This window comes from Lampetra planeri, chromosome 27, assembly GCF_965212315.1.
Source record: "Lampetra planeri chromosome 27, kcLamPlan1.2.h2, whole genome shotgun sequence".
NCBI lineage: Eukaryota > Metazoa > Chordata > Hyperoartia > Petromyzontiformes > Petromyzontidae > Lampetra > Lampetra planeri.
This window is the reverse complement of record NC_136133.1, coordinates 10,541,036-10,562,366: the sequence shown is the minus strand read 5'-3', so window position 1 is coordinate 10,562,366 and position 21,331 is coordinate 10,541,036. Positions and strand designations below refer to the sequence as shown.

Here is a 21,331-nt window from a genome sequence, read left to right as displayed (position 1 = left end):
GACCCGTGCTGCACTAGGACCCGTGCTGCACTACGACCCGTGCTACACTAGGACCCGTGCTACACTACAACCCGTGCTACACTACAACCCGTGCTACACTAGAACCCGTGCTGCACTACAACCCATGCTGCACTACAGCAGTACAACCCGTGGTACACTACAATAGACAACAGTAACTCACGTCCTTGTGAACCAAGTGGACCAGTGGGGATACGATATCTCTCCTTCACAATTCCGCCTTTCCACGTCAACAAATGGAAAGTCTTCAAATGACAGCTCAACGAAGTGGCTTATCACGTGGACATTTATGGCAATAGCCAAATACTCGAAACGCATGTTTCTAAATGTGGAGGGAAACCCAGAGGATCCGGAGAAAAATTCACAACCACGGGGAGAGACACGCAAACTCCCAAATATACAGCAGGCGTCAGGGTCGGGATCAAAGCAATGACCTCCTGTACATCAGGCGAGGTAGTCAACATCTTGCCACCACGGCGCCCTGAATCTTAATCCCTGGATCTTGTCCTCAGGATGCTTTGACGCACGCTCAAGTGAGAAGTCGCGTGATCCGATCGCTGCTCGATTCGACTGTAAGAGAGTCTCTCTCCAACCCACCATGCGAGTTGAGCAGAAACGTAATACACGTTAAAATGCACGCCACGCCAGTTTGTTTGGCTGTTGTTCGGGTGCCCAGCGGTGAAGGGCCTCACGACACAAGTTTGGCCAAAATCACTGTGGCCTAAGCCTCTCCCCTACTCCTCCCCCCCCCCAAAAAAAAGGATTATGATGAACTACTCTTGCTGACGACACCCAAAGTCATTCTTCTTCATTGCAAGGCCTCGAGGGGGCCACTGGCGGCACCCTTAAATGCGGTCCCCCCGACAATCCACAAAAAGTGAAAACATCCCCCACCCATCATCGAAAGTGGACCCGCTCTGAACATGAGTGAAGAACACTGCCCTGGGAGGCAGAACTTCCCTTCGCAATGTGAACACGGTGGGGGGGGGGGGGTCTGCTCATGCTTCATATACAGTACAGTCATCAATAGTTTAATTCACAGCCTGGTCAATCTCCCTGCTGGATGAAGGCCATTCCCACGACCGCACTTTACCGCAGTTGGCTTCCGGGGCGAGCCCAGTCCCACTCTGCATGCCCGCCTTATGCCAACAATGCAAAAATTTTATTTGGAATTTACATCAAGAACGATGACAAGGAACAAGTGGATCCTTCCAGACCTCAGGGTCTCCCTCGACACCCACACAGCGAGGCCCCTCCAGTCTTCAGTCTACTTTAACAACAGCAAGTACAAGTCTCCCAAGTGCAAGATATAAAAACACACCACACACACACGCAGACTTCCCCGAAGCATCCATACCTCGCACCCCTGCACAGGGAAGGCCGTGGCAGGGGCTGTTTGCGAGCACCTAGTAAGGCCGGCAGCGCTGGTGCATGTGGAAGGGTGGTGGTGTGACCGGTACCATGCGCCCGGCCGTCTTTGTCTCACTCGCAGGGCTGTTGAGCACCCTACACCCTAACACCACCTCCACAAAACGCGTCGATAATAATTTTTGGCCGAGTCGACCTAGGGGAGGCCCAGGGGGTGGTGGAAAGGGGTGGGGGGATGCTATGGGAGTTATGGCCTGGAATTGAACTTGGAATTGTAGCCGAGTAGTTGACGAATGTGCGTGTGTTCTTGGTGTGCGTGGTGTGTGGTTATTGTGGTGTGTTACGGGGTGAACGGTGTGCTGTTGTGTGATGTGAATTGCATAGTAATTATGTTGGAGTGGTAAGTGTGGTGTATGGTGAGCGGTGTGAATTGTAGAGGTATGCGAGTGGTGTGGTACAGGTAGTGTGAGTGGTGTGGGTGATCTGGTACAGCGTGGTGTGTATTGCGTGGTACGGATAGTTTGGTTAGTGTGGTATCGTGGTGTTGATAGCGTGGGTGTGGTTTTTGTGTTTAGTTTGTTGTCCTTCCCCGCACCTCCAATAAGCACGGTTGGCTACGTACGGTGCGAAATAATTTCACCGTACACACATACATGGTTAGTATGGATGTGTGGTTGGTGTATATCGCGTAGTATGAATGTGTTGTTGGTGGTTAGTGCGATTCGTGTGGTTGTTGGTCAGTGTGGTTGCGTGGGGAGTGTGGTGTGTGTAGATATGGCATCAGTCCTCCCACATTCACTTTACTCAAATACACAGCAACAGGAGCTGCAGCAGACACACCCATTAGTAAAGGCAGCTTTGTATGGCAATGATAATGGCCATGATGATGATGGTGGTGATGATGATGATGGTGATGATGATGATGATGGTGACGATAATGGCCATGACGAAGGTGACGGTGATGATGGCGATGGTGGTAGCGATGACACGAACAGTGATGGAGATGATAACAACGATCGAGATGATGATGACGATAGTGGCAAAGATGATCTCCGGCATGCTAGCAGGAACCACCGACAAGTGGGAAGGCAGTAGCAGTGGAAGCAACCAGGTAGCTGAGCCGGCGCAAGCAATGACCCAGGCTCTGCAGTCCTCCATATATATTAACATGCCATCGGGCAATTAATAGACACGTACGAGGCAACCAGACCACCCAGAGAAACCCACGCTTGTGAGGGGGAAACGCTCTATCCCCGTACAGATGGCACAGGTGGAGTCCAGATTTGCTGTACTGCCTTCTCCCGGCAGAGCCAGGGGTATGGCACCTCCTCGACGCCCACGGGAAGGGAGTTTTACAGCGTCTGCCGTGTGATCCACCAGCCCTCTCTGCTGCCTCCACAGCGCTGGGTTACAGGCCACGTGGATAGCCACCACTGATGGAAGATCAATGGTGATGACGATGGCGACACTTCCATAATCATGGGTTAACGAGGAACAATAGATGTACTAAATAATGAAGCCGATTACAGAACTGGTTCTCATTAATCATTCCTCAAAAACAATCACAGAGAAAATGATGATGCTGCCAATTACTTGGTAATGATGGCGGTGATCATGACGATGATGTGGCGGTGATGACTATTTGTTCCCATCCATGGTCGTTATGCAGTAACAAGGACAATGAAAGTGATGTTACAGGTCGTTATGATCGGTCGGCGATCGACACAGATTTGATCAACGTTGTTCACAATTGACGATCACCGCCGATTGATCAACGTTGTTCACAATTGACGATCACCGCCGATTGATCAGCGTTGTTCTCTGTAGTCTGGCGGAGGCCTTGGGATGAGGCCGTGCTCACCCATATCCCTCATGGCCAGCTGCTGTTGACGCTGCTGCTGCAGCAACATCCGCTGCTGCTGCCGTTGCAGCAACAGCTGCAGCCGCTCCTGATGTTGCTGCTGCTGGTGCTGCAGGTACTGCATGCGCTCCGCAAGCTGATCGGCAACTCGCTCAGCCATCCCGGGCTGCGCCATCCAGGGCAGCTGGTGTGGCAGGGGGAGGTGGTGCTGCCGCTGCGGCTGCTGCGGCTGTGGATGGTCCTGATAATGTTCAAAGTGGTGATAGTGTTGGTGGTGCTGCTGATGATGACCGAAGTGGTGGTGGTGATGTCGGTGCTGCTGCTGCGGCTGTGGATGGTGCTGATGATGACCGAAGTGGTGGTGGTGTCGGTGGCGTGGCTGCTGCTGCTGTTGAGCACACACGGGTTGTGGAAAGATGCGTATGGAGAGGACAGGGAGAGAGAGGTATGGGGTTAGGGCTGTGGTTAGGATGTGAATGGGGCTCCCCTGTTTAGATTACAACAGGGGGCTGATGATTGTCGCTGCGGCTGTTTTGTGTGATCCCAAAGGAGTAATTTGCCGCATTCATTAAAACATTGTTTAGATTAATGTGGACCAGCGACGCCGGTGGCTACACAATAGCCGACTTTTTTCGAGCAACATCAGGGGATCTCGAACGTCTCTGATGGCGCACGGTGACTGTACGGTTAACGCACACACACCGCAACAGTGTGTGTGTGTAAATTGCACAGTGAATGTACGGTGATTGTTGCTGTTGCGGAATGTGGTTGTTGCCCTCACATTGTCGACTCGCCGCTGTTTTGGCTCGTCAGGATCAAGGGGCGGCCCAATCCGCTTTGCAGCCTCGCCGGACACCACGTGCGCCTCCGTCTGGATGCGCTCAATCAGCTGATCGTCCTCCTTCTGTGGTGGCACACAGGGGAAGAAGGGGTTAGTGGCACGTGGTTACACACACAAGAGATTCATACTCTTAGGTTTTTTCGGTAAAGTCACGTAGGTAAAAAAAATAAAATTAAAAAATGAGAAATGACTAAACATAATAATAGAAATAAAATAAAATAATAAATCACTTTTAGTAATTTTTTTTTTACCTACATGACTTACTGAAAAAACCTAAGAGTATGAATCCTTGCAGTCACGAAAGCTTCAAATCTAGAATTAAACACACACAACCACTGTGACACACTCACACAGTGGTTGACACGCACACAAGACTCTCATACACGTGAAAGGCGTGGAACAGCAGTGACACCATCACACACAGTGACAAAGATCTCCTGTGCAGCCTTTAACAGGCTGTTGGAGTGGTGTTAGCGAGTAGCGACCACGGCACATGAGGGGGTGATGTTTACACAGCACACCAGGTACTCATTTGAGATTGAGTCAAGCTAGGGGAGGTCCAGAACCGGTTCAGATAATTGTCACTGGTGTTGGCCGTGATTGAGAATCAAACTCGGATCGTCGGGTTCGTAGCACAGCACTAACCACTACGCTACCGTTCCCCAATGACACACCTACACAGTGACATACAACAACCGCCATTGGTCACCAAGTGGAAGTGACGTCATCACGGCGCTTGTGCCAGGCCAGGTGCACTTTAAAAGCTACGTGAATTGTTGAACGTCTGCTGACAGGTCATGGGCAGACCCAAGCGCCATGGGTGACAAAGATAAAGATCTCCCATATAGCCTAAACAGACTGTTGGGGCTAGTGCTGTGAGTGAACACCTATGAAGGCCGGAACAGCCAGCACCAGTTCCGGTCGCCTTTGTCTCTCTAGTGGCAATGTTTCTACACACCGCAACTAGGTACAGGGGATCCACAATAAACGTTGTTTCACACTCACGTCGCTGACTTGAGAGGAACTCAACGTGAAATGTCCCGACACATACGTCGTTTTACTACTCAACTGAACCGAGTATGAAACATTGTGTGGGTGCGTAGCGGTTAGCGCACTGCGCTACGAGCCCGGCGATCCAACTTCGATTCCCGCTCACGACCAACACCAGTTGTTTTTGTTTGATTATTGTTTTGGACACGGCTCAGCTGAACGCGGCTCTGAGGGGGGGGGGAGGGGTGTAGAAGTACTGTACAACTCACGCATGTGCTGCCATCTTCTGTCCCATCGTGTTCTCTCGCATGCATTCTGAGTGCTCATTGTTATCAGTGCGGAGGAGTTCACCAATGGGACATTGTCCAGAACTTTCAAGGATTTGTGAGCTCCTCACACAATCCAGCCGGTTAAACCCAGGATGGATTGTAGGCTGGCCAGCCTATATGTTTCTAACCTGCGAAAATGTTCTATTGGGGGGGTCCACGTTTCGCAAGCGTAGAGAAGGGGGGCATGATTGTGGCCAAGAAGACCTGAAGCTTCGTGTGCAGCGACAGGCCAGGTAGCTTCCAAACAGTTTACGCAGCTGATGAAAAGATAATGGTGCTCGACTGATTCGGAGTGAGACCTCTGCTTTCATACCAGAACTTATCATGAACACACTGCCCAGGTATGGAAAACTCTCCACTCTCTCCACAACTGCCCCATCACAAATGGGGAGTTGAGGGGGTGGAGTGTTTGATGGCACAAAATACCCAGGCAGGTGTTTAGTTTTGGTGGGGCTGATGGTAAGGCCCCACCCTCTTAGAGGCACGCTCCAGATTCTGCAGCCACGCCTCCAACTCCTCCTCTGAGTGAGCAGCAATCACCAGATCATCAGCATGGTTGACCAATAGGGAGCTTACGCTTGACTGCACCCGGGCATCGATCAGCCTCCCATTGTATCTGTACCAGATGGAGATTCCTCCGGTACAGCCATAGAAGGCTTCACAATCGATGTGGTAACTTTTTTTTTAAATGTGTGAGCCAGAGGACATCCCTGTCGCACCCCAAGGTGAACAGGGAATGGCTCCGACTCGCGGCAACATAGTTTTACCCGGGCCTGCCCACCACCATGAAGGTCCTTAATGATTGTGGGCAGAGAGCCTGGGACTCGGAAAGCATAAAGAACAACTCAGAGCCCAGGCCTACCGATGGTATCATAGGCCTTGACCTGGTCAATAAAGAAGAGATGTATATCCTGTTGGAATTTCCTACACCTCTGCTGTAGCAGATGGACAGAAAATATGGCATCTGTACAGGACTGCCCTGGCCTGAAACCACATTGGGGCTCCGCAAGCCTCTCATCAGCGTGCCTGGCAAGGCGATGTTGAATAATCCTTGCCAGGACCTTTCCCGGCACACTGAGGAGGGAGATGCCCCTGAAGTTGTTACAGTATTTGCGGTCCCCCTTCTTAAAGAGGGGGACCACCAGAGCATCATTCCAAACCTACGGAATCCGTCCAGTGGTCCAGACTGTTATTATGATTTCATATAGGGCAGTCTGCACACAAAAATCACCCTCCCTCAGCATTTCACTTGGGAGATCATCTCTGCCTAGCGCTTTTCCTGGTTTCAGACTTTGGATCGCCTTCCGTACTTCCTCAACAGATGGCACTTCAGCCAGCCACTCACAGGGGGTGACTATTTCTTCCAAAATTTGAGGCACCATCACCTCAGCAGGGTCATCCGGACTTTTCTTTATGTTTTCGAGGCTGAGGGTTTTCCCCTCCCCCAAGACCTCACAGTAATGCTCAATAAATCTGCAAACCTGTTCCTAGGGGTTGGAAATCGAATCACCTTTCTTTCCCCTAATGATAGTGATAGGTGTGGCGCTGCAAGCTACTTTCTTAATGGAGTTAAATAACTATTTGTGATTGTGGGCCACTGAGGGAGACTCCATCTCCTCAGCAACCCGTGACCACCACCCATCCTGGCAGCGCCGCATGGCTCTCCGGCCTCCGAGCAAAGGCTGCATTCAGCGTCCTCATCTTCGATGTGTGATGCATGAGACTGTGCGAGTGGGCCTGTCGCTTTTTCTCAGCCAGTCAGAACACTTCCTCCGTCAGCCAGGGTCTCCAGGAAGGTTTGGACCGTGTACCATACCGCAGCCATTGCAGCTGCATCAGCCACAGTCCTAAACCTCGCCCATTTCCCCTCAGCACAGTGACACACAGTGACACACACAGTGACACACAAACACACAAGTGACACACACCTCGGGGTCTACCCAGAGCAGGCAGGCGGTGCAATGTGGGCAGGGCTGCCCGGGGATGAGTGGATGCTGGCAGAAGTGGTCGTAGCCGATGTTGGGCGTGCGACACACGTTGCACATGGTGCCCCCGCAGCGGCAGCTCAGCTTGTTGCAGCCCTCAGACTTGAGCAGCGCCGTGCCGCAGCGCGGACACTTCCTGATGCGCGCCGCCGACATGCGCTCCTCCCTGCGGGGCAGGCGGGAGGGCAACCGCAGCGGTCGACCGCTTCACAGGCAACTGCACCACATTTCCAAGCACTACACTGGTAAGACTACAGCACACCACCCTCACCACGCACACTCACCACCCACACTTACATGCTAATGCGGAACTTGACTTGAGACTGAGACTCCACCTCCTCGCAAGTGAGCCCAGCATGATCCTTCCAGTCCTCACGGCACTTCCTGCAAGAAGACTGTGACACACACGCAGGGAATAGTGTCACACACACAACAACAACAACCGCCGTTCGCCACTAAGTGGCGGTGACGTCACCATGACGCTTGTGCCAGGCAATGTGCACCTTGAGGCCACGTGAAGTGTCGAACGCCCGCTGGCAGGAGGTCACGGGGAAGACCCAGGTGCCACGGGTCGACTGACTGAGATGACCGAGATGACTGGCTGATGCACCACCTGTGCCCCCTACTGTGCCAACTTGCTGTGCTTTAGCCACCCGGCGCTCTGCTCATTGTTGTGAGCGTCGCTCCTCCGCCTTCTGTTGTTGTTGGAGGGCGACTGCCTCCAACTACCCAGTAGCATCCTTCACGAGCCTCCTCCAGAGGCCGATCTTGACACCGCTGGTACAAGTCATTGGCATGTCCACTCAGGACCACATCCTCCTGTGCCACGTCACTCCATCTCTTCTCTAGCCCGTGCCGCGCCCGTTTCGCCCCTTCAATCCAGCAGAACAAAAGCTGTTTTGGCATGCGGTGATTGGGCAGGCGGGCTACATGGCACAGCCAACGCAGCCTTGCCTGCCGGAGGTGCTCACTGATGGAACTTTGTCCAGATCATTCGAGGATTTGTGAGCTCCTCACACAATCCAGCCTGGTTAAACGCAGGATTGATCGTACCAGGCCAGCCGAAATGTTTCTAACCGGCGAAGATGTTCCACCAGGGGGGTCCACGTTTCGCAAGCGTAGAGAAGCGAGGGAATGACTGTGACCGAGAAGACCCGAAGCTTCGTGCGGAGCGACGGACAAGGAAGCTTCTACACAGCGTTACGTAACCGATGAAAAGATAATGCCGCTCGACTAATTTGCAGTGAGACCTCTGCTGTCAAACCGGAGCCGGTCATGTGCACCCTGCCCAGGTATGGAAAACTCTCCACTCTTTCCACAACTGCCCCATCACCAATTGGGAGTTGTGGGGGTGGAGTGTCTGCTGGTATAAAATACCCACGCAGGTGCTTAGTTTTGGAGGGGCTGATGGTAAGGCCCCACCTCTTAGTGGCACGCTCCAGGTTCAACAGCAGTGCCTCCAACTTCTCCTCTGAGTGAGCAGCTATTACCAGATTATCGGCATACATAACATGGTTGACCAATAGGGAGCTATTTCTTGACCGCACCCGCGCATCGTTCAGCTTTCCATTGCATCTGTACGAGATGGAAATTTCACTGGTACAGCCATCGAAGGCTTCACAAACTATGTGGTCGAAATAGATGTTAAATAATGTGGGAGCCAGAGGACAGCCTTGTCACACCCCAAGGTGAACAGGCTATGGCTCCAACTCCCGGCCCGGTAGTTTTATCCGGGCCCGCTCACCATCATGAAGGTCCTTAATGATTGTGAGTAAAGAGTCAGTGAGATGCCCCTGTAGTTGTTACAGTGTGTGCGGTCCTCCTTTTTAAAAAGGGGGACCACCAGGGCATCCTTCCAATCCTGTGGAACCCGTCCAGTGGTCCAGATTGTTATTATGATGTCTTGTAGGGCAGTCTGTGCACAAACACCACCCTCCCTCAGCATTCACTTGGGAGATCATCTCTGCCCGGTGCCTTTCCTGGTCTCAGACTCTGGATCACCTTCAATACTTCTTTTACAGATGGCACCTCAGCCAGCCACTCGCAGAGGGTGACTTCTTCTTCCAATATTTGAGGGACTGCAGCCTCAGCAGGGTCATCCCCCCACTTTGTCCCACAATGTTTTCCAGGCTGAGGGATTTCCCCTCCCCCAGGACCTTACAGAAATGCTCAGCAAATCTGCCAACCTGTTCATGGGGGTCAGAGATTGGATCACCGTTCTTTCCCCTAATGATGGTAATAGGTGTGGCGCCGAGCGATTTGTAATCGCGGGCCACTGAGGCAGATCTCCTCAGCAACCCGCGACCACCACCCATCCAGCACCTCACGGCTATCTGAACCTCCGAGCAAAGACTCCGGTAAGCCTCCTCATTCTCTGACGTGGGATGCTGTAGACGATGAGAGTGGGCCTGTCGCTTTTTCTAAGGCAGCCTGAACACCTCCTGTCAGCCAGGGTCTCTGGGGAGGTCTGGACCGTGTACCCAACGCAACCATTGCAGCTGCATGAACCACAGTCCGAAACCTCACCCATTTCCCCTCGACATCAGGAGTGGGGGACGATGCCAACCCCAGCCGCAAGCGATGAATACATTCTCGCGTGCAACTTTCATCAGCGAGCTGAGACCAGGGTACATTGGGTTTGAATGGGGTCCTGGGTGTACACTCACCATCGGAGTGGAAGAATGACAGGCGCATCTTACAGATGACAAGTCGATGGTCAGTGTGCAGATCAGCTCCAAGGTAGGTCCTGGTGTCAAGGACATGGGCCCGCATCCGCTGTTCTGTCACGATGTAGTCCAGCAGATGTTCTTGCTTTGACCCGGCGTACATCCATGAGGTTGTGTGCATGTGCCGATGCCGGAACAGCGTATTGGTAATTACAAGCCCATGGGCTGCACAAAAATCTAGCAGCCTCCTACCGCTGTTATTGAGCTGATCTGGCCCATGCTTTCTAATCACTCCAGACCAGGTGCCAGCATCATGACCAACTCGGGCATTCAAGTCACCCAACAAGATGACTCTATCCCGAGCGGCCAATTTAGCTAGCATCTATGACAGGTCATAGAAGGCATCTGACTCATCGGCCGTGCCTGCATCCCTCCAGTGAGGTTCATCTTCGGTGGGGGCATAAGTTACCACAACCACCACTCCTCGCCTCTGGTTGATGGGAAGGCGAGTCCAAAGTAGCCTGGGGCTTACAGCTTCCCACACCACACGGCAACGGTCTCACACCCCCTTCATTCTATTGTTGAGAAGAAGAGCCACTCCCTGTTGTTCGGCAGTCTCCTGCCCCGAGTAGAGGACTGTCCACCCCTCATGGTGGCAGGAGCCAGAGCCGGTCCACCGGACCTCCTGAATACCACAGAGATCCAGGCGGTACCGGTCCAGCTCCCGACAGAGGAGTGGCAGCCTCACCTCCGCAGTGAGCTTTCGAACATTCCACATAGCCACCCGCAGTGGCTTTTTGCAGTTTTTGGAGGGGTTACCAGCCCCTCGCAGCCGTCCAGTCCCCTTTGGCTGCTGTGGTGGCTACAAACGCCTTGAGGGGAATGGCCAACCAAAATTTGCCCTCCCCCCATGGCACTACTCACCGCTACGCTCGCCACCGTCACCACCACCATTATCATGCTCACCACTATCACCACCACGGTTACCACCACCACCAGTCAATACCATCACAATATCTACCACCACCGCAACCCCATGTGCGTGTGTGCATGAGTGTGTGCGTGTGCATTTGTATGTGTGCGTGTATGTGTGTGCGTGTGTGTGTGTGTGTGTATGCATGTATGCCTGTGCGTGTGTGTGTATGCATGTATTCTTGTGCACGTGTGTGTAAGCGTGTATGTGTGCGTGCATCACCTTCTTGCAGCGAGGGTTGGGACACACGAACACGATGGAGTTCTGTTCCAACATCGCCGCAAAGTCACAGAACGGACACCTAGCACACACAGATAGCAGGCGAGAAAGTGGGTGGGTGGGGGAGTGAGGAAGTAAGTGAGCGGGCGGGTGGGTGAGCCAGGGGGCGAGAGTGGGCGAGTCAACAAGTGAGCACATGGGTGAGCCAGCGGGTGAGAGAGTGGGTAACCACTGAGAGAGGGTGAAATAAGCGAGCGAGCAGGAGAGCTGGTGAGCGAGCGAGCGAGTCGGTGATAGAGCAGGCGAGCCGGTGAGCGAGAGGGCGAACCGGTAAGGGAGCAGACGAGCCGGTGAGCGAGCGGGCGAGCCAGCGAGAGAGCGGGCGAGTGGGCAGGTGAGCAGGCAGGGGGGTGAGCGAACGTGCGGGTGAGGTCTCACCGGAGCAGTTCATCACGGAGTGCGGAGCTCACGTCCTGCTCGGCCTGGCGCTCGCTCAGCTTGAGCAGAATCTTCTGGGATAGCGTCTTCTGCAGCTCGCTTTGCGGGAAGCCCTCCTCACAGCCAGACACCATGCACTGCAGCTGGGCCTACACAAGTGTGGAGACACGAGGAGACATGGGGGGACACAAGGAGACATGGCCAGTTAGACACGGGGAGTGAGACACGGGGAGACACGGGGGAGCAAAATGAGTGAGACACCGGGAGACACAGGGAAGGGACGGCAAAATATAGGGAGACACGGTGAGCGAGACATAGGGAGATATAGGGACACATGGTGAGACATGGGGGGGGGCACAGGGAAACATGGTGAGTTAGACACAGGGAGATACATGGTGAGTAAGACACGGAGAGACACAGGGAAATGTGGGAACTCACAAGGACAGACAGGATCACACGGGGATCACGAGGACACGCAACGGACACAAACGGACACGCAGAGGCACCGCGTCTGCGCAGTCTCCACGCTCTCACCCCGGCCTGCCCGTAGACGGCCTCCTGTGCGTATCGGACGAGGCAGTCCTTGCAGAAGAGATGTCCGTCCAGGCACTGGGTCATCTCCTCAAAAGGCACCGCCGCGAAGCAGCAGCCGCACTCAATGGCCTGCTGCTCCTCCTTGTACTGCTGCTCGTTGACGAGCATCGCCAGCTGCAGATCTGCGTGCTGCCCACACACACACACAGAGAAGTAGCGCCCCCTTGGAGTCAGCGGAATACCGTACGAGCCGGCGCGGTATGGCCAGGACCACGTCTCCCCTGACCGAGCTTTAATCTCCCCGGCGGAGTCCGCTGTGTCGCACACTGCCGCGCTAGGCGCTCGTTGAAAGGCCGAATGGCGGCAATGGTGGCGATGGTGGTGGCAGCACCGCCATCACCATCAATCGCCACGAGCGGTGATTGATGGTGATCACAGGACTATCATCACTGACATCACCACCATAACCGGCACCAGCTTCACCATCACAAGCATCACGACACCATCACCAGCGCCACAATCACCACCATCATCATCGTCACTGCCACTATCAATCACCACAAGTGCTCGCGGCACAGGACTGTCATAACATCGCCAATATCACCACCTGCACTGTCATGACCATCAATCGCCACAAGTTCCAGCAGCACAGGCCAATTATACCATCGTCAACATCAATGCCATCACCATCAATCGCCACTAGTTCCAGCAGCACAAGACTATCATAACATCACCATCATCACTGCCACCAGATGCATAATGACGAGCATCGCTACCATCACTAGCGCCCCACCACCATCATCGTCACTGCCAACATCACGACTACCACTACCATCAATCATGATGTGTGGTAGCAGCACAGGACTACCATACAATCACTAATATCACCAGCATCACCGCCACCAGCTTCAACATCTCCAGCATCACGACCATCACTAGCGTGCCACCACAATCATCGTCACTGCAACCATCAGCAACATCACCACTACCACCACCATCACTGCCACCATCAATCACCACGAGTGCTAGCGGCACAGTACTATCATATTACCACCATCAACAACATCCCCATCACCACCATAACCGGCACCACCTTCACTATCACTACCAGCACCACAGCCAACATCAGCTTCATTACCACCATTAGAACCATCACCACCATCAGCACCATCACCTCGTTCTGCTGGCGCATCTTAGCCTCAAAAAACTGGAGCTCCTTGAGCAGCTCGGGGTGCAAGGGCTCCTGCACATGGCTCGCGGATCCCTCCGAGCGGCGACGGCGCTCCAGTATGCGCAGATTCACCGCCAGCTGCAGTGAGCCTGGGTCACACAGAGACAGACGCACACGTCAGCGCACACACATGCACGGAGACACACAGAGATACACACACACAGAGAGATACACACACACACGAAGATACACACACACACACAGAGATACACACACACACACAGATACACATACACGCATGGAGACACACAGAGATACACGAAGATACATACACACACAGAGAGATACACATACACACAGATACACATACATGCACGGAGACACACAGCGATACACAAAGATACATACACATACAGAGAGATACACACACACAGGCGCACACATACACACAGAGACACACAGATAGACAAAGATACAGATACACACAGAGAGATACACACACACACATGCACGGAGACACACAGAGATACACGAAGATACATACACACACAGAGAGATACACACATACACGCACAGACACACAGACATAAAACCTCCATTCACCACTAAGTGGTGGTAACGTTACCACGGCGCTTTTCCCAGGCGATGTGTACGTTAAGGACACGTGAAGCATAAAACGCCCGCTGGCAGGAGGTCACGGGACAGACCCAGGTGCCATAGGTTTATTGAGATGACTGGCCAATGCACCACCTGTGCCCCCAATTGTGCTTATTTGCTGTGTTTTAGCCAACCGGCGCCCTGCTCGTTGTTGTGAGCATCGCTCCTCTGCCCTTCGTTGCTGCTGAAGGGCGACTGCCTCCAACTGCCCAGTCACGAGCGTCCTCCAGAGGCCAAACTTGACACCGTTGGTTACCAGTCATTGGGAAGTCCACTCAGCTCCACATCCTCTTGTACCACATCACTCCATCTCTTCTCTAGCACGTGCCACGCCGTTTAGCCTCCTCTATCCGGCCGAACAATAGCTGTTTAGGCATGTGGTGGTTGGCCATGCGGGCTACATAACCCAGCGAACACAGCCTTGCCTGCCGGAGGAGTTCACCGATGAGACTTTGTCCAGATCTTTCAAGGATTGGTGAGCTCCTCACACAATCCAGCCTGGTTAAACCCAGGATGGATCGTAGGCAGACCAGCTAATATGTTTCTAACTGGCGAAGATATCCCATTCGGGGGGTTCACGTTTCTTAAGCATAGAGAAGGGGGGCATGACCGTGGCTGAGAAGACCCAAAGCTTTGTGTGGAGCACCTCTGACACACGTGTGACACCCACCAAACTCTGCGTTACATGGAGCCGTTGAAAAGATAATGCCACTCGACTGATTCGGAGCGAGACCTCTGCTGTCAAACCAGAGCTTGTCATGAACAAACTGCCCTGGTATTGAAAACTCTCCACTCTCTCCACAACTGCCCCATCACCAATAGGGAGTTGAGGGGGTGGAGTGTTTGATAGCACAAAATACCCAGGCAGGTGCTTAGTTTTGGTGGGGCTGATGGTAAGGCCCCACCTCTTAGTGGCACGCTCCAGGTTCTGCAGCCACGTCTCCAACTCCTCCTCTGAGTGAGCAGCAATCACCAGATCATCAGCATGGTTGACCAATAGGGAGCTTACGCTTGACTCCACCCGGGCATCGATCAGCCTCCCATTGTATCTGTACCAGATGGAGATTCCTCCGGTAGAGTCATAGAAGGCTTCACAAACTACGTGGTCGAAAAATATGTTAAATAATGTGGGAGCCAGAGGACATCCCTGTCGCACCCCAAGGTGAACAGGGGATGGCTCCGACTCATAGGCCTTGACTTAACCAGGTCACTAAAGCAGAGATATAGGTCCTGCTGGAATTCCCTACACCTCTGCTATAGCCGACAGACAGAAAATATGGCATTTGTGCGGGACTGCCCAAAACCACATTGGGGCTTCGTAAGCTTCTCCTCAGCATGCCTGGCAAGATAATGTGCCTGGCAAGACACGATACACAAGGGGGTGGGGGGGTTGCCAACACCACGCCCGGCCGCCTTTGTCTCCCTAGTGGTCATATTTACACACCACACCGAGGAGAGGCCCAGGACCAATGTTGATGATCGTCACGGCTGTTGGCTGTGAGCGGGAATCCAACTCGGATCGCCGGGTTTGTGGAACAGCATGCTAACCGCTGCACTACTGCACCCCACAACACAGATACAAAGACACACACACACAGATACCCATCCACACGAGTCCACACTCTCAAACATAATGTTCCCACTCACACTCACTCCCATGCTCGCACTCAACACGAACCTTCGTGAAATGACACTGGAATGACCTCTCGTTTGCCTCTGCTGGAATGAGACTTCCCTCCATTGTCCAGCCAGCTCTTCACAGCCTTAGACAACACCTGCACACACAAAGACAAAGATGCCCCCCCATGTAGCCTTATGATGGTCAGCACGGCACACGAGGGGGTGGGTAGACAGCACCACTCCCGACCGCCTGTCTCCCCAGTGGCGATGTTTACACAAAGCACCAGGTTCTTATTCGAGGCCGAGTCGACCTCGGGGAGCCCCAGGACCGGTTCAGATAATCGTCAATGGTCTTCGTGGCCGTGAGCAGGAGTTGAACTGGGGTCCCTGGGTTCGTAGCGCAGCGTGCTAACCGCTACACTAGCGCACACACACACACACACGTGTGCACGTGCGTACACACAAAAAACACATCAAGAGCTGCCGTTGGCACACAGCGGTGGCAGCGCTGTGGGCATGGCGTGCACGCGTGCGTGCCCCGTGGGCAGTGCACGTGTGCCAGGCTGGGTGCTTGATGGGCGGCGCACCAGGCGCGTGAGCGCATAGCGGTGCTTGAGGCGGCGCAGCGTGGTGCGCAGGTCGACCACCATGAGCACGGGGAAGTCATGGCGCAGCAGCTCCACGGCCTGCAGCTGGTAGGCAGCATCCTGCATGTTGTCCAGCGACGCCGCGTCAAAGTAGTCCAGCTCCGCCTGCGTACGCACGCACACGGTAAACACGCGCACGGTACACACACGGCACAAGCGCAGTGCACGCACACAACCTGTGTGGACACGCACACAGTACACGCACACAACCTGTGTAGACACACACACACAGTACACGCACACAACCTGTGTAGACACGCACACAGTACACGCACACAACCTGTGTAGACACGCACACAGTACACGCACGCAACCTGTGTAGACACGCACACAGTACACGCACACAACCTGTGTAGACACACACAGTACACGCACACAACCTGTGTAGACACGCACACAGTACACGCACACAACCTGTGTAGACACGCACACAGTACACGCACGCAACCTGTGTAGACACGCACAGTACATGCACACAACCTGTGTAGGCACGCACCAAGTACACGCGCACGGTACACTGCAGTACACGTGCACGGCACACACACGCAGTACACACAGCATATGCACGCAGCACACAGAACACACATGTAGTACACGCACACAGTACGCGCACCGTACACACACAGTGCACGCACACAGAACACACACATAGTACGCGCACAGTGTGCACACAACACGCACACAGTACACACACAGAGTACACACGTAGTACACACATAGTACACACGTAGTACACACATAGTACACACGTAGTACACACACAGTACACACACGTAGTACACGCATACAGTACGCACACCGTACACGCACACAGAACACACACGTAGTACACGCACACAGTACGCGCACACAGAACACACAAAGTACACGCACAGTGCGCACACAGTACGCACACGTAGTACGCACAAGTAGTATGCACACAATATGCATGCAGTACACACACGTAGTACACACAGTACACATTCGCAGCACACTCACACAGCCTGTGTACACACAATGTACACACACAGTACACGCACAGTACACGCACATAGCCTGTGTACACACACACAGTACACATTACACACACAATATACGGCCTGTATACACACACACATAGTACACGTACAGCCCGTATACACACACAAAGTACAAAAGACAAAGATCCTCCAATATCCTCCACAGGCTGTTGGGGAAAGTACTGATAGCGAGCACCTATGAAGGGCGGCACGGCAACACCACGCCCGGCCACCTTTGTCTCACATCTCACCAGGTACTCATTTAAGGCTGAGTCGACCTAGGAGGCTCAGGATCCATATATTTGCCACTGTTATTGGTCCCGAGCAGGAATGTCACTGCTAGTCGTAACAAGTGATGCAAGTGTGCATCCGTTAGTCTAGATCTGGTTGGAAATTTCAAATGTGTCATTCTGGAAAAAGTCTGTTCACAGACATAAGTGCTGCCAAAGATGGTTGCCATTTTGAGTGCATGGTTCCTGAGATGAGGATATGTCTCAGAGGGGAGAGATGCATAGAAATTATGAAGGCTGCTTGACTTGAATGCGTCTTTCAGAGAGTCACAATTCTGCAGTTCAGCCAGTTCCATTTGGTAAATTGTATCCACATTTTCAATGTCAATAGAAAATGGGTTACGGAAAAGCTGTATCTCCTGTTCATGGAGATGAAGCTCTTTAAATCTAAATTGGAACTCCTTTTGCAATTTTTCCAGTGAATCCACACATGTTTTGTTTGGGAATTGCAACTAATGGTTTTCCGCTAACAAATTTTGAGTTGTGGGGAGATGGCAGAAGTTTTCCTCCTTAACTTGTTTGATGAGGAGGCCTAATTTTACTTCAAATGCTTTGACATGTGATTGCATATCAGAGGAGCTTCCCCTTTCCTTCAAGTTGCACATTGAAACTGTTGAGTAGCTCCGTTACATCTGTCAGAAAGGCAAGGTCCATTCTGCATCATTGAGCTCTGGTACTTCTTTGTTTTTTGAAAGCAGAAAAGCTGTAATCTGTGGAAGTAAGTCATAGAAACGTTTCAAAACTCTCCCTCGACTCAGCCAACGGACTTCTGTGTGGTACAGAACATCTTCATAGTCAACATTTAGTTCAGACAGAAATTCCGGAAATTGTCTGTGGTTTAGTGCATGAGCTCTAATGAAGTTAACACAAGATACCACAATTTTCATAACAGAGTTCCACTTCAGTGATTTACTACACAGCGCTTGTTGGTGGATGAGGCAGTGTATGGCTATTGGATGAGAATGGTTATGTTTGTCCATCTCTTGGTTAATGCGAGCAATTACTCCTTTCTTAGACCCCACCATGCTAGGAGCACCATCAGTTGTCACACTGGCTAGTTTAGCCCAATTCAGCTCCAAACCATTCACAGTTTGGCAAACCTTTTCATAGATATCCTCTCCTGTAGTTGTTCCTTTGATGCTTTGCAGTGCAGCAAGCTCTTCTGTGACTTCGAAATAGTCATTCATCCCACGAATAAAATTAGAAGTTGTGCAGAATCACGAACATCATTGCTTTCGTCGAGTGCCAAGGAAAAATAGCAAAGTTTTTTTGTGGAGTTTTACAGATGCTTATGCAAATTGTCTCCCATTTCTTCAATCCTCCGTGTAATTGTAGGTCCTGAAAGACTCACTGTACTAAATAAATCGGCCTTCTCTGGACACATCTCTTTGGCAACAGAAATAAGGCATTCTTTAACAAATTCTCCCTCCACGAATGGTCTGCCAGTGCACGCTATTAGCTTGGCAACTTGAAAACTTGCTCGCAGTGATGAAATATTTAGCTGCTTCTACTTCACAAAAGTATTTTGCTGAGTTGTTAATGTATTTTTCAGTTTTAATATTTTATCTTTTCTCACTTCTCCAACCAAACAATCATATTTATCTTTATGTTGAGTTTAAGTGTCGACGTAAATTGTTTTCTTTGAACACAGACACTATATTCTGGCATATCAGACACACAGCTCTTTCCTTGTACTGCATGAAAAAGTAATCATAAGTCCACTGTTCTTTGAATATCCTACACTCCAAGTCAATTTTTCTCTTTCTTGACATCAGTTTCCTAGGGAGTCAAAATTGCTATTAGTAAAATACCAATATATATACAGCGCTACAAAAACAATATACCAGCAATAACTTTGCCCACACAGAGACATACAGACTGCACTGCCCATCAATGCAGTCTGATTGGGGGAACTCCGCTTTTACCCCAGGCTCACACTTGTGCGGGTGCCATTAAAAAGTTAATTACACCTGCAGTTTTGTTCACAGATCGCAGTACATCCCCAGCACACAGGAATATCACTGGGAGTGGAGCCGAGGGGCAAGTGAGGGAGCTGAGGGAGGGAGAGCCAGTCAAGCGCAGCGAGGGGAGGGCTGGCAGCCTTAGGCCTGGGGGGCAAGTCCAGTCAATTGGCCCATTGAACCATTCACCAGCGCAGCCCAATTAGTGCCCACCGCCGCAGCTCAATCAGTGCCCACCTCCGCAGCTCAATCAGTGCTCACCAGCGCAGCCAAATCAGTGCTCGCCACCGCAGCCCAATCAGTGCCCACCACCGCAGCCCAGTGAGTGCTCACCAGCGCAGCCCAATTAGTGCTCACCAGCGCAGCCCAATTAGTGCTCACAAGCACAGCCCAATTAGTGACCATGGGCCGGATAAATATCCTCGGCGGGCCGCATGTGGCCCGCGGGCCGTAGTTTGAGGACCCCTGCGCTAAAGCATTTACATTTAAATATAAGCAATAGTGTGTCCATGCATGATTGGAATATAATCGATACTATAACACAACAATCGGCTGATAATGTGTTTAATCTAACAAATGCTAACCAAATTAACAAATTTTCTAGACTTTACAATAAACAAATCCCTATTAAAAACGAACAATTTAAAAACAAAACCGTAATGAACTTGACTAACACTAATTTAACCACTGACATGATTTCTGTCCTTTCTAAAGGCCTTAACTTTGCCGTTACCCCACGCACAATTCCAGTGGATGAGATAATTGCTGAGGTAGAATCAGCAGTAAGACTCCTTCCACATAATGAGGCAGAGATGACTAGACACGAGGTTGCCAAAATAATTGAGAATAGTAAAGTACCAAAAGTAAATATTAGCTCAAACGAGGCAAAAGCCTTAAGAGAGCTTCGTCTAAATAAAGATATTCAAATCCTAGCAGCTGATAAGGGCCGCACTACTGTAGTGATGTCACGAGCCGATTATGATAATAAAATTAAAGATTTATTAGAGGAAAGTACCTACATTAAAATTAAACGAGATCCAACTAATACTTTGGAACGTAAGACTACTGCAATCATTGCAAATTCATTAATCCCAAAAAATGAACAATTCCTAATTAAGCCAAGGGCTTCAAAACCACCTAGACTTTATGGGCTACCAAAGATCCATAAAATCGGCATCCCTTTATGACCCATAGTCAGTACAATTGGCTCTGCCACATATAAATTAGCAAAATATGTAACTAAACAAATACAGCCCTACATCGGTAGGACATCATCATTCATAAGAAATTCAGAACATCTTGTGAATATGATCAAAGATATTAAACTTAACCCTAATGATATTTTGGTGAGTTTTGATGTGATTTCGCTATTCACTAAGGTTCCAGTGAGCGAGTCCCTTAAATTACTTGATACACTGGTAAAGAATACAGGTTTACCAAAAGATATTCCGAAACTCGCTGACCATTGTTTAAATAACACTTACTTCTTATGGAGAGGCGAATTCTTTAAACAAAGGGAGGGAGTAGCAATGGGCTCTCCTTTATCTCCTGCTATAGCAAATTTGTACATGGAAAACTTTGAAACCAGAGCACTTGCCTCGAGCACATTAAAACCATCCTTTTGGTTTAGATATGTGGATGACACTTTGGTTGTCTGGCCACATGGTAAAGATACACTTAACGATTTTCTAAATCATCTCAATGCACAAAACCCGGCCATTCAGTTCATCATGGAAATGGAGGTGAATAACACACTCCCGTTCCT

The 21,331-nt window shown here is 51.3% G+C and overlaps 1 protein-coding gene across 3 annotated transcripts in view; it reads right to left on the bottom strand.

The window, feature by feature from the left end:
* Positions 1–1,158: 1,158 nt before the first annotated feature.
* Positions 1,159–21,331, bottom strand: part of RNF216 (ring finger protein 216) — a 30,071-nt gene continuing 9,898 nt past the window's right edge. For 2 of the 3 annotated variants that reach the window (XM_078607488.1, XM_078607490.1), the window contains 10 exons: positions 16,258–16,422; positions 15,729–15,825; positions 13,397–13,542; positions 12,223–12,411; positions 11,689–11,837; positions 11,254–11,332; positions 7,690–7,787; positions 7,336–7,558; positions 4,029–4,151; positions 1,159–3,635 (listed from right to left, as the gene is read on the bottom strand). In XM_078607488.1, the coding sequence (XP_078463614.1) occupies positions 3,195–3,635; positions 4,029–4,151; positions 7,336–7,558; positions 7,690–7,787; positions 11,254–11,332; positions 11,689–11,837; positions 12,223–12,411; positions 13,397–13,542; positions 15,729–15,825; positions 16,258–16,422 (1,710 nt within the window). In that variant the 3' untranslated portion in view covers positions 1,159–3,194. The remainder of the gene's footprint in view (positions 3,636–4,028; positions 4,152–7,335; positions 7,559–7,689; positions 7,788–11,253; positions 11,333–11,688; positions 11,838–12,222; positions 12,412–13,396; positions 13,543–15,728; positions 15,826–16,257; positions 16,423–21,331) is intronic. The other variant, XM_078607489.1, reaches the window with a different exon arrangement.